Source organism: Simochromis diagramma, unplaced genomic scaffold (assembly GCF_900408965.1).
Source record: "Simochromis diagramma unplaced genomic scaffold, fSimDia1.1 OVJJ01000481.1, whole genome shotgun sequence".
NCBI classification, from domain to species: Eukaryota; Metazoa; Chordata; class Actinopteri; order Cichliformes; family Cichlidae; genus Simochromis; species Simochromis diagramma.
This window is the reverse complement of record NW_024386898.1, coordinates 2,578,008-2,594,653: the sequence shown is the minus strand read 5'-3', so window position 1 is coordinate 2,594,653 and position 16,646 is coordinate 2,578,008. Positions and strand designations below refer to the sequence as shown.

General features: G+C 40.3%; 1 protein-coding gene across 1 annotated transcript in view; it reads left to right on the top strand.

The window, feature by feature from the left end:
- The first annotated feature begins 14,557 nt into the window (after window positions 1-14,557).
- plpp4 (phospholipid phosphatase 4) overlaps window positions 14,558-16,646 on the top strand; it is a 53,468-nt gene continuing 51,379 nt past the window's right edge. The window contains exon 1 of the mRNA XM_040034469.1: window positions 14,558-15,390. Within this exon, the coding sequence (XP_039890403.1) occupies window positions 15,302-15,390 (89 nt within the window). The 5' untranslated portion in view covers window positions 14,558-15,301. The remainder of the gene's footprint in view (window positions 15,391-16,646) is intronic.

Genomic DNA, 16,646 nt, shown 5'->3' with positions numbered 1-16,646 from the left:
TTCCCAGATTCCCAGAGAACTATTAGCCAGAAAACTTGGCATATTTTGACATGGATTGCAGTGTATATTTTAAAAAAAAATCTGAGGAAACTTGATGGGTGGAAGACAAAATAAGAAGTGGCAGGTGAAAGAAACTGTCTACATCAAAGACTTGTAATGTGACCTCAGATCAAATGAAATGTTGATTCCACTCTCAGTGGAAGAGTGACCGTCATATAGCCATTCCTAACAAATGGAAACAGAGACAAAAGGCTCAGGTATGCCAAAATACACAAAAACTGGACTGAAAATCAGTGGCATCACTCTTATGGAGTGGACTGGAGAAGTCAGCAGAGACACACGGCCAGTGCAGTGAAAGCCTACCTGGACAGTAAACAAACAATGGAACTCCATCAGTCATGAATTGGCCTCCTCAGTGGCGGGACATCGACATTACTGAAGCAGTGTGGGATCATCTGGACAGAGAACAGAACAAAAGGCAGCCAACATCCAAAGAAGAGCTTTGTGCGTCTTTGCCATATATGCTTTATTTTAATTTATGTTTGCCTGTGTTTTATTACACCCTCTGTACCTATTTCTGAATTTCTATCAATAGTATTTTTGGACAATACTAGCATCTACAATACTGCACTGTGCCGACATGACAAGACTATCATAACAGTGCCTCCGGTTGTGTGTGCAGGTCTTTTATTTTGAACTTTAGATTATTGAGGATCAAATGCCTCAGGATAGATATCAAATAAATAAAACTTTCTTATTTGTGTCCTACCAAAAGGAAACACACATGAAAACCAGTCTGGGAGTGATTTAGAGTGTGCTTGTTTGTGTTCAGGTAAATATGCTGCTGTTCTGAGGATATTTGTTTTTCTTTTAAAATACAAGTGATACAGGTATGGAGCCTAAAAACAGAAACATTCAGTTTCAGCTATTTTCTAACTAGGATTCAGTGATATTTTGCTGCTCTCTAGTGACCATTTTGCAAAACTACACTTAAAGTAAATGTTCTGGTGTTTCAATTTGACTGCCACAAAAATCAAAATTATTATTTTTTATCATTATTATTATTATTATTATTGTTACTATTGTTATTGTTATTATTATTATTATTATTATTATTATTGTTACTGTTATTGTTATTATTATTGAACAGGCAGTCTCAACATTTGTAATATGCCTTTTTAAGCTTTCCCATTACGTTCTTATCTAACAAATATCTGACCAAGATAACACTTATCAAGACACTGATGCTAATGAAAACACATGCTAATGCTTTCCAGTTACACTTTTATTTTATGATCAATATTGCTAACGTGGTTAACACAGGCCAAGAAAACCCGAGTCACTGCGTCAAGTATGAGCCAAGGAAGAAATAAAAATCCAATATTCTTACAAAAACAAATCCTTGCCAGAATGATAACACGCTTACCTTTAACACATTTTCAGAAACAGGAACTGTTGTAACCTGAAGGCATTTCAAGTATTAGCAGCATGTCCTTTCCATGGCAGCCATTTTTATTTGTCATACCAAGACTATCACAGTTGAACAAATAAAATTGATGATGGCTGTTAGTTTGTGTTACATTCCAAGTTAGCCATGTTAGTGGAAACCCACACTTCTGAGATATAACCGGAATGACACCATTGTAAACAATAATTAGCTGCAGAGGCTTAGAGTGCAGTTTAAACTGTGTGTAGCATTCTCTGAATGAACAAGTTGTAACATATACCTAGAGCAAAACAAGACATTAAAATCATAAACTATGAGTATGTCCATAAAGTAAAAACATACAGCAAAAGAGTAGTTTTAAACACAGGTGTTGCTAATGACATTAACAGAGTTTAGCCACAAAGCTTTAATTAAAGTGATTAATAGCAACTGTGTTTCCATGCTATGCTAATATGCGCAATAGACAAAGGTGGGCGATTACTATTCTTGTAAAATGAAACAAATATGTTGCTTACTTTAATATGTATAATGCTTTATTGGGCCACACTTGCATTGTTCTTATTTACTTTTAGAAGCTAGATCACACCTCGATTACCACTTTATGAAACTATTACTTGGAGGGATCCATGCTGTATTTTGGTGTTTTGACAGTGGGGATAGATTCATTTACTCATGTCACACACTCATTTTTATTAGAGCTACATCGGCCTTTAAATTATTAGCATTCCCCGCTCAAAATGAAAAGATTTAGGCTGGACCTGCAGAAACAGTTGATCGTTTTTCACATAGTTCAGGGGGAAGCAGTTGTATCCTGACATCGAGCGGTTGCGCCTTTACATGTCGACAGAGAGAGGTCCTTCTGTGTTTTGAAGAATGTGGTAGTTTGCTAATTACTTCCCAGCTGTCATCTGGAAGAAGCTGGTGCCAAAATGGGCAGGAGGGTGCAGACAGCTCAGTCTATCATACGCTGGTATTTCCAAGGCAGCTTCCCTTGGCAGTCATGAACACCTAGACAATTGCTGGGCTGCAGGTTAATGCGCAGCCCTGTTAGTAGGGGTTACCTAACACCTTTGGAAGGACTTACAGCAAGGCCATGCCAAGCAGCTCTGGGTTCAGTATTGCCGCTACTGTCCCATCATTCTTCTTTGCCAAAGGTGTGTTTTCTGTCTACTCCACAGAGAGGCTGATGCACATTAAAGGCAGAGCTGCTCTTGTCAGCTACATACAGGATGAAAGCTGACCTTAGGATGCCATTGCAGTATCTGTGATGGAAAGATATGATACAAAGGATCAACGACAAAGAATGGATGTCGCCTCTGTGAGTTATAACATGTTTGTAGAGAGAGAGAAGGCTGAAGGGGGATTGCTCCGGGCTAGCCAGTCAGATAAAGATAAGAAAAAAAAATCTTGATGTTCCAAAGACACTTTCAGCAACTGAGAGCACAACAGAACATCATGCAGTGTAAACAGTAGAATCAAACAAGTAATAGTTAAACTTCATATAATTTCCCATCTGATTACTTTGCAAAGTTTTGCTGTTAAACTTGGCATCACCTTTGACTCGTTCCCTCAGTCAGTGGTGAGTAACCAGTTTGCCTAAAAATAATTCACTCTTAAACAGAATGAATTATTTCCACAAAAAATTAATAAAATATCATTAACCTAAAACTTAGACCTCTAGCCATGCCAAAATATGCATTTACATATTGCACAGGGATTTAGCAAAAGGAACGCCTGAGCACTCACTAAATGTTCAAAATCTTAGGGGCCAGTCTATATTGGAGGGATGTAATTGCCAATGTACTTACCGCCTTTTACAGTTGATTGCACTTGTAATGTGATGCAGACTGTAAAGGAGTTCAGTTTTGGAAACATCTGTAACTGATGAGGTTTTAAAGCGCCTACAGGGGATGAATCACTTTTTTAAAAAAAGCATAAAGGGCAGTAACATGATTCTACTTTTGTTGTGCATCCAAGAAACAGAAGCGCCAGACACATCGCAGCCGACAGTGTAATACATTTAGGTTGTTTTTTTTGACAGACTTAGTTGCGATAACAGATGGTAGGCTGAGTTCTCATGAATAACAAGGAGCATGGTAGACCTTGGCTTGTTTCTTAGAATCGTATTAAAATTAAATTACAGAGAGCGGAATGGCATGAAAAGAGAGAGCATAACTTGCTCAGAAGACGCACACGCTGGATAGCTGTCTGTGTTTGATACTCAACCCACTTCTCCTTCTCCGTTACTTAATTACAGTTGTGCAGGGATCCCACACCTAATGGAGTTTCACTGTCACTGGTGAGTTTGAATTAGAAACGTTCTTTGGTAATAACTTTAATTGGACATTTTTCCAAACACAGTGCTGGTTATATTTTAATTTTGTTCTTTTATCTCTGTCAGCATGTGTTCTTTTTTCTTTCTTTTTTCTTTTACCATTGTAATAGGACTGCGTAGGACTGGAGTGTATGACTTTGTTATGCAATCGAAATTACCATGTGTGAGGAAATCTGGGGAAACACAGAGTCACAGACTGAAGATGATAGTGCCAGTGCTGACCTGTTTAAATTCTCGATTAAACAGGAAAAAAACTTTGAAAGCACGACAGCTGATTCTGCCTAATTTGGGTGTGAGGCAAGGTATTGTTATTAACATCATATTACTATAATATTAACTTTTTAATTTTTAATTTTGTATTGTGTGTCTCAGTGTCCTATGGGAGTATCTGTACTGATCCACCCTGAGTTGTTGCTTGTGAGTGTTTCATATTTTTAGAATTAAAAACTGGAAAAGCACTTTAATGTAACAATCTCACCTTTACTGGACCCAGTAAGCAGATTCAGACAGTAATGTTGGTGTTCAGGTGTTTTTATTTACAAGGTGCAAAAGTGAAGTGAGCGGGCAGAGGGCCGTTACCACGTCGGGGGTCAGGGAGGGTCTGTGGACAGGTAAAAACAATGTTGCGCCTGGCAAACATAGAAATAAATGGGTATGGTGTCTGTAGTGACTGAATTAGAAATCCTTGCTTGTTGTTGAAAGAGTAAAGGAAGTGAGGGACTAAGTCTCCGGGCTGGCTGGGTTCTGGAGCTAGGATAACGAGTGCAGTGGAGAGTTTGTGGGCAGATGCCAGTCCAGGGGGTATTGAGTAAACAGGAGGGTTCTTGTAGTGGGTGAGCAGGTTGTGGGTCAGGGATTCTAAACAGGAGACGAGAAGCAGAAGGGAGTACAAAGGAGATGAAGAACAGAGCCACCATGGTAGATAGTACAGGTCTCCTGAATAAATCGTGCAGGTGCAGAGAACAGGAAGGCCCCGAAGGTTACTTCATCCGAAGGAAAACCCACCTGGAGAGGAAATTGGGGGGGAAAAAAACCCATCCAGACTACCTGATCCTGACACTTGAGAATATATTTTAATAATCCTACACAAACTTTCTGACTGATTAGACCTTTTTAATGTCATTGTTTGCTTTTAAAAGCCTCCCTCTTTGGGATGTGACTCCCTTGAGTGACAGGTGTACCCATGTAAGCAGCTGCAGCAGACAAATTTCTGCTAAGCTTTAGCTTCGTGGGGTGTCCGAGTATCTTTAATAAAATTGCCTGACTATTACTATGGCTTGCTGTGTGGTACGCAACATCTGTTGAGTCTGCTCTTAGCTAATAACTTATTACATCCCCATTTTATCTAAATATAGATACTTCTGGAAAACCATAAAGCTAAAGAGGAGGTTATAAAATGTAACCAATACAACTAATGGAACTAATAGCTGATATCAGAATTGATACAGTTACAACTTACAACAGAGACTTTGAGGTTTGGCCCCAAATATGGCACTTTTTACAATAAGCCATATATTAAATGTCTTTTTACAACAGTGAAACTTACACCCACACTTCAGTGTGAGCCAGGGAGCAAACCACTAACCCTTTAAATGGTAGGTGAATGACTCTGCCTCCACAGTTCATAGAGCAACAGACGCAGACAAACCTCCATGCCCTCGCGCTTTGGAACAGAAACGTTCTTAACAGTATGCAACATGGCATGCGTCACATGTATGGATGAGGTAACATTTTTTAAAAAAAAACATCTAATACTGTTTATTTAAATTTAGAGTCTTAACTGTGCTTAGCATTTTACAGAAGTCTTAGACATTCTAGGGCTAAACCTCAGCCCTTGACAGAAGTCCATGAGGAAGTCTAGTATCTACGTCTGTAACAGCAGGCGGAAGAGAGGAGATTACACCTTATAAATTCCTGACTAGTATCTAATTTAGTGAGATCTTTGTATCTTACAGCATCTTACAGCATATGCTTTGAATACTGATCATACTCAATAAAAGTTAATGCAACAGTGGCAGACGCAGATCAGCTTTATTTATAAATTCAGTCTTTGGGCATAAACCAGTGATTATACATGTCATTAGTGACCAACATTGAATTGGAAACATTTTAGTAATGAAGTACATGTAACTTCTAGGAGACACAATCAAACCATTTCGTTCAAACACTCCTGAGAAGAGAGCTAATCAAGTGAATTAAGTGAAAACATCTGTGTGCATGGGGTCTGCTGTGTAGGGGCTTCAAAGGGATAAGATAAAGAGGTGGCTATTTCAAAAGCTGTACTTATATAGCTTAGACAGAAAAGGATTAGACAGAAACGAATCTGCCCTTTGAGGGAGCTTTAAAAGATCAAAGTAATCAAGATCCAGCTGTATAAGCCATTATCCCCTAATATATATACAAAGATCTGCTGTAAATAAAAAAATGAATTTTATCCATAAAACTATATAATGCTGATGCACAAGATTAAAAGTGTATGTAATTTGTATGTAATCTAGTAGCCAAGTTAGTTGAAATAGCCAGTCAGAAGCATCCAGTAAATACCAAATAGCTAATGAACTATACATAAATAATTTCCAGTATTTTACATTCACTATTTTTAAAAAGCAACATGTAAAACAGATTGTTTTCGCTGTTGTAAGTGGTATGTTTACAATAACAAACCGATGTATAAATATACATTATATATGGGTATACGTTATACCCTGATTAGCTATTAAATTGTGACCACCTGCCTAAGGTTGTGTTGGTCCATCGTCTGCTGCCAGACTCATCAAGGCATGGACTTCATTAGACCGCTGAAACTGTGCTGTGATATCTGGCTCCAAGATGTTAGCAACAGATCCCTGAAGTCCTGTAAGCTGTGAGGTGGAGTGACCTATCAGACTTGTTTCCCCAGCACATCCCAGAGATGCTCGACTGAATTGAGATCTGGGAAATTTGGAGACCGAGTCAACACCTCAGACTCACTTATGTGCTCCTCAATCCATCCTGAACATTTTTACTTCATGGCAGTGCGCATTATCCTGCTGAAAGAGGCCACAGCCATCATGGATTAGAATTTCTATGAAAGGGTGTACACGCTGCGCAACAATGCTTAGGTTGGTGGTACGTGTCACAGTAACAGTCACATGGATGGCAGGAGCCAAGGTTTCATCAAACGTGGTTCATCAGACCAGGCCACCTTCTTCCGCTGCTCAGTGGTCCAGTTCTGATGCTCACGTGCCCATTGTTGACGCTGTTGGTGGTGTACAACTGGTCTGGTCTGTGGCTATGAAGCCCCATATGCAACAAACTATGATGGACTGTGTATTCTGACACCTTTCTATCAGAACCAGCACTAATTGAGCTACAGTAGCTTGTCTGTTGTCTGTTGACCACACGGGTCAGTCTAGTGGGAACACCCCACAAGGACCTTAGTTTTGGAAATACTCAGACCCAGTTGTCTAGCCATCACAATTTGGCCCTTGTTAAAGTTGCTTAAATCCTTATGTTTGCCCATTTTTCCTGCTTCTAACACATAAAATATCCTTAAACTATTCATCCGGCTTACCATAATTAGAAGATACTCACTCTTCGCTTCACCCCTCAGGCCTCTTCGGTGTCCCATACAATCCTCCTATTTGGGGATGATTCTGTATCTCTACAGGTGGTTGAACTACAGAACCATCTCCAAATAGGAGGCTGTGTACTCAGTACAAACCCAAGATAAATCAATAGATTTGCTTTACTCAACAAGAAAGTACATCTCAGAGTTTAATCGAAGTATTTTATCTTGCACTCATTTTAAGAAAGAATTGAAAAGCCACTTTAAAATTCCACCAATTTTCTGCTTTCAGTGGTTGAGAGATTAATCACTGACAAGATTCTTATTCCAAGAAACTATTGGCTTATCTGTGGAGCTGAGGAATCTGAGCCAATTATGAGCAGAGACAATAAAATACTTCAAAGTCACGCTCTGTATGTCTGCATCCCAGTATGCATGCTGTGTATAAATGTAACTTGTAAATATCATTGCAAAAAAAAGACATATAGGCATTTTTTCATGCATGCTGCAAGAACATGCAGACAAATGAAACGACAGTGTAAAAGTTTGGCATTTCAGCTCTCAGTCACTTTTTCCTTTTTCCCTCATAAACCAACGATTTATCCACCCGAAAGTAAATCCCTCTCCGCTGTAGCTGTCTGAGAACTTGCATTACAATAAGACAAATGGATGACACTGTGACAGAGTTGCAAATCAAATAAAACCACTGTAGGCCTCGACCAGACAAAAAGAGCTCATTCCTATTCTTGTCGCAGTTTAATATTTCATCGCTGTGTGCCATTTTCAAAGGCAGAACTAATTTCTGACATTAATTACTAATTTCACTGATGGCATTAGCACTGATAAGTGTGATGATGATCAGATTAGTCAAGCTGTATTATGCTCAAAGACCCACAGCAACACTGTAAGAGTGCTAAAATAGAGGACAGTGACATGACAGGCATTTCACTAAATTCTCCTGTTTATGCATTATCACCAGACGAAACTCAGCAGACAGTAAAACCTTCAGCTAAAGATATTTTCGTATATTTAATTGCATTTGCTCTGAGCAATGAAGTCTCACTAAAGTAACACAGCAGAAACAAATCAGCCCTGTTTCACTCACGGATTATTGTAAATTCTTTTATAAGTGATATTTGGGTTAATGCTAACCTTAAGTCTTGTATATTAAGCTGGTTGGAAAATTTGGAATTAATGCAATGGGAAAAGCAGATTACTGGCAAAAGTGCTCATAAAGCACCTGCGTTTCCAGACTTGCAGATCACTGAAACTAATCTTCAGGAAACTTTGACCTAGAATCGATCACATGTCAAGCCCTTCTGTAGCTTTTCCTTGTTTTTGCTCCTGCTAATCAATAAACTTTGCTCATGAGCCCAGAGAGAAATCTAACCGTGACCTGCTGCATCGCAATTCATGAAAGTTTCATTTTAGTTTTGACAGCTGACATTTGAATCCCAGCACCGTCTCGCCGACTGAAGATGTTTGTCATCTTCAATTAAATCTCTTTCAACGGGCTGTCCAAGCTTCAGACGCAGTAGATGAAGGGTATATTTAATTTGAACAGGTCTTTGCTTTCATGCTCATTTACAACTGTCATGTGGCCTCGAGTTCTCTGTTTTTTGTTAAAAATAAATTTTTCCTGGTATAACGTGTGTTTGATCCGGTGTCTCTAAAAAGAACTGCACAGCATACTACCAGAAATACAGTCATGGCAAAAACAAAGTACTGTTACTGTATGATCTGGGGCAGGCCGGGGCTTCTTCCTCTAAATTCCTCATTTCTCTCTCTCTCTGTCTCTGCCTTTCTCTCTTTTTCTGTTTTCTCTTAGGTGGGGAGGTGGGTGGATTATCTGTGCTTCTGCCCGTGGGCGGTTGTCTTTTCCCGGGATTACTCTCACACACCTGCAACCCATCAGTGCTGTGTATTTAGGACTGGCTGTGGCAATGATTCCCTGCCAGATCATTGTCTTTATTATGATGGTAAATTGGTCAAGTCATTGGTCAACTTGTAAGACTCTGACTTTTGCAACTTCTGATCAGCAACCTTTCGGTCTCGTCTGCTTTCTTGTTATCTTCCTGGAGTTCCCTCCTCACTGTCTGAGAAACTTTCCTATCTGGAGTCCCTCCTGGAGTCTTAGGCCCACAGCAATACTTGTACAGCAACATCACTCGGGTTTTTGAATCTCTTCGGAAACAAGGACTTACCTCACTTGCCTGCTCACCCTCTACTGACTTCCTCCCTTCATCTCCAAGCCTCAGCCTGCCCACCAGGTACCCCTCTCACAGCTCAGCATTCATCTTTGACAGGTAAGGACCCTAAGCTTAAATCCAGTGAGCTACTGCAGCCCTCCTCTCCCAACTGGCGTTTGTTAAACTACTGGTCCCCCTCTTCACAGACCCTGAACACCACTATCAGCCATCGCCTGATAAACCACCGGTTCTCCTTTCACCCTGATAAACCTTTTAAACTGTACGTCAGTTGTCCGAGTCTGCTTATAGGGTCCATTCTTTGTAAAATTAGATGAACAACAACATACAACATACGACATACAACGCGGTATCATTATTTATTTACCAAAAAATAAAATGCAGAAGCAGTGTGTGACAAACTAAAGACTAAGGATCCTTACTGCTTTCATAGGAATGGAGAGAGTAAATAGCAGCCAGGTACTGATAATCCAATCGACTTAATTAACCCTCATCCTCCCAAAATATTTGACATTCATAAACCAAACTTGGTGCCTGGGAACCCCAAGAATAATTTACTTGTAACAATAACAATAACAATAATAAAAGCAAAATGTATTTTAATGCCATGTAAAGAAAAAACAATACAGTTTTTTAAATTATCATTTTTGCAATGGTACAATTAATTTGAATACTTTATAAAACAAAAATCGATACTTTTCTTTAATAAAACATTCAGCTTTATCTCAAGTACATTATGCATTATTACTGAAAAGCTTTTTTTTTAAACAATCCTTTGAGTCTGGTATCACTTATAGTTTTCATCAGTTTCAAGTAAACATTATTCGTGTTGTGTTTTTATGCTGAATTCAGTCATTTAGGTCATTTAGGTCTAATATCTTGGATCTGACCTCTAAAGAAAGTTATGACAGTCTGCTAATTTGGAGCATTTAGGTGTGAGTTAACACCAACGTGAAAAGGAGCTGTCATCACAGTTGTTGTTGCCCATTGGTCTGGGAAGGATTGTCAAGCCATTTCCAAACAAGTTGAAGTCCATCATTCTACACTGAGAAATATTACTGACAAGACAGCTGCCACTCTTCCTAGGAGTAGACGTCTCAGATCAATGCTCATAGTTACTGTAGTTCATTATAGTAGAATGAGATGAAGACTGAATAAGTACATCTTATTTGAAAGAGCTGTCAGGAGAAAGCCTCCATCCATCCATCCATCCATTCGCATCCGCTTATCCTTTTCAGGGTCGCGGGGGGCGCTGGATCCTATCCCAGCTGTCATAGGGCGAGAGGCGGGGTATACCCTGGACAGGTCGCCAGTCTGTCGCAGGGCCAACACACAGGGACAGACAACCATTCGCACTCACATTCACTCGCACATTCACACCTAGTGGCAATTTGCATTATCCAATTAACCTATCCCCACAAGCTGCATGTCTTTGGACGGTGGGAGGAAGCCGGAATACCCGGAGTGAACCCACGCAAACACGGGGAGAACATGCAAACTCCACACAGAAAGACCCCGGCCTGATGGTGGAATTGAACTCAGGACCTTCTTGCTGTGCGGCAACAGCGCTAACCACCTTGCCATCTCAGACTGAAGTGGATGCTAAATATTAAAGTTCATTATAGTACAATGAGATAAAGACTGAATAAGTACATCTTATTTGAAAGAGCTGTCAGGAGAAAGCCTCTCCTCTCTAAAAAGAACATGGCAGCACAGCTCAGGCTTGCAAACTTGAACAAACCACAAGGCTTCTGGAACAATGTTCTTTTGACAGATGAGTCCAAAGTATGTTATGTTTGGCAAAAGCGCACAGCAAATGAAAACCAAACACAGCAAGTCAACACAAACACCTCATATTAAGACCTATTAAGGACTCGGTTTTTACCCTGATATGCAAAACCTTAGAGCCTGCAGAGGCTGCACTTTCTTTTTACAGTGACAGTATAAAGCAATAGTCAGAAACTGTACTTTTGGCCTAAATAAGCTGTTAATATCTTCATGTGATGTAAAGTTGGACTTAACCTTTACAGATATTTTTATTTGTAGTATTTTATTTTATTCTTCTGCTTTTTTGTCTGTTTGCACATTCAGGTTTTACTGTATGTGAAAAGTTCAGTTTTAGCTTGATTTTGATTGGTTAAATTATTATTATTGTTATTATTATTACTGGTCATGAAAAAAAAGCAGTTCCACTGGATAGTCTTTTGAATCCTACGTAATATTTACCTAAGGTATTCCACTTACGGTAAGTAATTAAAATGGAGCCTAGTATGAAAACGATAATAACATTTCCTCTCCCTGGTGTAGTTTTCTGTCATCTTTATTCAGACAAGTTCAGTGGTTAAGTTTGATTAATTTAATGGAGGGATTCACATCTGTGATCCCTTAATACTGTAAAAACAAGTGTCTACGATTAAGTCTATGTTGCAGAGAAGTTCGTCTCAGAAGAAATTTGCCCTCACTGAATGTTTTCGTCCTCAGTAGTTGCTGGAACCTGGTGAGGTAAACAGGATTGCATTTAACATGCAACAATAAAGATATTCTTTTCCCCCTTATTTTGTAAATTGTACTTTAGTGATCATTTCAGGACCAGCTTGGGATCTGGTTGTGAAGCAAAACAAAAAGGGCAAAGTGGGACATCCCTTGTGTTCAGTTCAATCCACTGCAAAAAAGAGTTTTATTAACAGATATACTGTACATACAAATCTATAAGTTCAATAAATAGAGATTGGCAGAATTTAACTTGATTTGCTGAGATAGAGAAGTTATTGATTTGTTGATGAGTTTCTGATGACCCATCACGGCAGAACAGAATCCCAGTGGTGAAAGGATTTAGGACTGGACAGCCTGGAATCTAGCCACTGATGGTGGTGAAGATGAAGCTTGTGACTATGGTGAGGTGGAGATGGGGACAGGTGGGTTGCATGAAGGACAGTCTGAAAGTGAGAATGACAGAGAGCACAGATTTAAACCACACAGAGTGGAGTCTGACTGGCTCAAAGAATCCAGGCAAGAAAATGATTGGACTAGAGTAATGATGTCAGTAATGAGACTGACAGCGTGTGAAAGTGGTAGTGATGTAATGAACAAACTAGTGGCAGAACAAAGAGGAAAGCAGGCAGATGAGTGATTACAGATCTTCCTCATTGAACTTACACATATGCTTCATTTGCTGAAATTCATAGCTGTTATAAGCAGAGAATGAACATGTATGGAAGTCTTGAACTCGAAAACCTTTGCTTCTCTTGCTCAGAGTATTCCATTTTCTAGTTTTCATTATCTGAAACAATCATTCTTCTATTGTGGAATGCTACTTTGTAATTGATAGAGGATGCTAACCAAGCCGTGAAATATGCGTCTTCACTTTGGGGAGTAGCTGAATTGTCTTTCACAGTTGGCTGTTCTGCTCAACAACTCATTCAGATTTCGGGGAACTAATAATAGAACTCCAAGAATAAAACATAAAACTGGATGTTTTTCCTCACAGAGTCTTCAGCTTTACTTTCCTTGAAAAGACATGCTTTCAAATGCACATCTTATTTAGCCCTGTAGTACACAATGCTGGAAAAACAGCATCAGACTTCAGACGTCCATATTTAGATCAGAATGTGTAAATGCTGCCCACGTAATAAAATGACTCTGTGTGCAAATGAACCAGACTTTTTTTTTTTTAAAACAATAAAAGTGTAATGAGAAGTGAGGTTCAATAAAGTGAAGAACTCGGGGAATTGATTCAACCAATCTCTGTGTGGCGTGATGAGTCACTCTGTCTCAGAGAATATGCACCCATACCCATGGAAGCGATTAGGAGCACTTTGTAATGATGCCTTCAACTTTGATTTATTGAAGTACAACCTGTTTTGGAGTGCGCTATATGTCTAACCTTGAAGGGTAACCAGAACCTCAGGGAATGTGACTCACAGTCTACATTCCAGAAAAGTGGAAGGGGGAAAACTTGGGGATGGGTCACAGAAACACATAAATGAAAGTGTGAATTGTGTTTAAAGAAAATGAAAAAGCAAAGTTGAAACAAAAAGGAAAGCGGTGTATTTTTACACAACTCGAATGTTTGCTTTTTGGCAACAAAAAGCCACCATGGCATCAACCAGACAGAACAAACTTCTTTTTTTCTCTATCCAATAATTACGTTTTTATGTCACCCTGTGTTGACGCTTGGAAAGTCTGTAAAGCCTGTCTGGCCCGAGTGAATCAGCGAAATCACAAGTCCTGTGATGCTGCGAGATAAAAACAATGTTGATAGCTTGTAATAAACATGCCAGGTTCTCTAAAAGCTGAAAACTCTGATGGCTGGCAGAAAGCTTTGAAGTTGGAGCTCACCTACCAACCTACCACCATCTCGCTTCCCCTCTTGTTTTGTTCTTATTAGGGAACTGGCAAAGACTCCAGGCACATCACCTAGAATTCAAATGTATGAAAAAAAGGGAATACATCAAAACCTCTGCTGTGCGTCTGCATGTATAAGAGCGTGCACCCATAGCCTACATTTATTTATCTTAGCTACACATAGCTAAAGGGATGCCTTGTTAACCAAGCAAGATGCAGACTTTCTATTTTGTCCCAGGTTGCAGAGCTTGTGACCCAGAAAGAAATCTGTGGTCTGGGGCTTTCTCTTCAGTGGTCTCTCCCTCGCGGCCTAACACGCATTCAAATGCACACAGCGGCACGTTTCAGACTGGCAGGTAATGCAGGAAGGCCAGCTTTAGAGGGCATAAAATATTCATGTGTGTCTATAAAGTGCTGGCAAGGTTCCCTGGCTCACAGGTATTGCTGCTGTCTGTGCTTCTTCATCACTGCCTGACTGCTTAGACCCTGAGGTGCTAGATTTGTCATAGGGTATGATTGGACAGTATGTGGAAGGCCCAACAGAGAGAAAGTCCCTCCGCCCCTCCCAAAGTGGTCTTCTTTTGTTCCAGGATTGCAATATCATGTGTCAGTAATATCAGGTAAGCCTGATACCGGTGTTGATGGATTAGTTCTACTAGAGTTGTAAAGGGTCTGGTCATGAACACCTGCCCAGACTGCGCCAGCGGAGAGCCGCCCTGCTTTGTGTCGCATTTACAGCCAGTGGGTCATTGTAGTCTGTGAAGAGATGTTGGTTCAAGGTCTCTTTAGTGCAGAGCAGACAAGAAGAAACATGGAGGAGTGTTGGACATGAGCACTCGAGCCTTTCTTTTCCTCCCATGAGTGTCTGTGTGGTGTTCCAGAAACTTCTAGTCATCTGAATCTCCAAAGTCAAACACAGAGGATGAGAGAGAGGGAGAGGAAGAGAGAGAGAGAGAGAGAAGAGAGAGCGAGACCCACACCACACAAGCTCGCTGACGCTCTGAGTATCTCCCTTTTACTTTGCAGCCTCCCATCACTTCCCTCTCTGTGCTGACCCACACCTGTACCTTCTCCCAAATCGGCTGATATCTTCTGGCCCCGAACTCCAATCTTAAATTAAGAAACTGATGGAGTGGAAGAAGGAGAGTTTCACTCGATAGAAGAGAAGCTGTCAGCAACAGAGTTGCTTTAAAGAAAATCGCCCGAGGGGGACAGAAACAGACGGGGACGAGCGGAGACAGGCGAAGGAGCGAAAAAGAGAGGAAGACTGCTTCAGGTGACCGAGTTGCAATGGAGGTGCACGGCATGCGCGATTAGGGAGCGCTGGGCTTTTGTTAAGGTGGATTACAAAAGTGAAAAAGCCTCCAGAACTGACCGGGACCGCCTTTTTTCTGCTTGAGTTGACGGATTGTCTCCGAATCATGAACGTGTCGCCTCCAGACCGCAGGAAAAACATGCGAGAATTGGCTCTGGAGATTGGCATCAGAGTTCTGCTTTTCGGAGTTTTCGTGTAAGTAAAGGCTCCAGCAGCTGAGTTATCTGAGAAACACTGAAAACATTCAAATTAATAATAAAAATAATAATAATGAAAAACTGCCTGGCAACTACGCGCGTCTTGGCGATGACATTCATTTTCGTCACTGATGTTATACATATGCCTTTCCATTATTTCGACACAGAAGTGTTGTGTTCAGGTTTATGTGCCGCGGCGTGGTGCTGAACGAACAGGTCCCCGTGCTTGTGTGTGTGTGTGTGGCGGGAGCTGCGGTTCAGCAGCGTGGACAGACCGCTGTCAAACCAGCAGCAGACCGACGCTGTGGTTAACAGGTTGCAAAAAACAAAACAAACAAACAAAAAAAAACCAACTTAAATCTCCACCAGAATAGACTTTCTGTTATGAGCGCGCTCTGTACTGACTCTTATGAAAGAACTAGTATTTAGTTTCTTTGGATCACAGCCGGTTAGAGAGCTGCAGCGACAGCTCATCTGACCGTTTCACTAGACACGACACAGTAATCTAACTAAGCACACAATGATGAAATGATACTTTGCCCCCCTTTTTTTCTGTGAAGCTTCTTCCTCGCAAGCAAAAACTAACATAAATAGATTATAATTGTTTGTCTATCTTGGAGCTTTTAAGCTCCAGGTGCATCATGATTTTATCATTTACCATTTTGCTTATTTTTATGCTCGATATCATCCCAGTTGAGCTACGAGTCCCGATATCTACAATGCATCCCCTTGCTGCATCTTTTCCATTTATGGGAAAATAAAAGAAGAAGGAAAAAAAAAGAAGAAGACGCTCCTCTGATTTTGGAGTGTGTAGACACAGTGCGTGCATTCCGTATGTGTCATTAATATCTATCTCTTGGCTAAGTGGTCCAACTCTGTGTGTGCTCTCACAGCAGACGGATTATCCGGCCAACAAGAGCCTGATGGTGTGTCCTGATTGTGTTTGACATGGATAAACTCAGATAGAGAGATGAAAAAAATGCATAAAGTATCTTGGATATGCCCTTTGTATATTTGAATGTGATAGGCTCTAGGATTTGCTTCTGTGAATCTGTGCCACATTGAAAGAAAAATGCAGTTTCACACAATATAATCTTCATCATCATCACGAGGCAAGTGTTGTATTGTAGCACAGAAGCCCCAGCCACAAAGCACTTGATCACCTTAATGAAGTGAGTTTTACTCCCCATATTCCCTCTACACTGCACAGAGCTTTAATCTGCTTCTGATAACACTCAGTCTCCCCCATCAGTA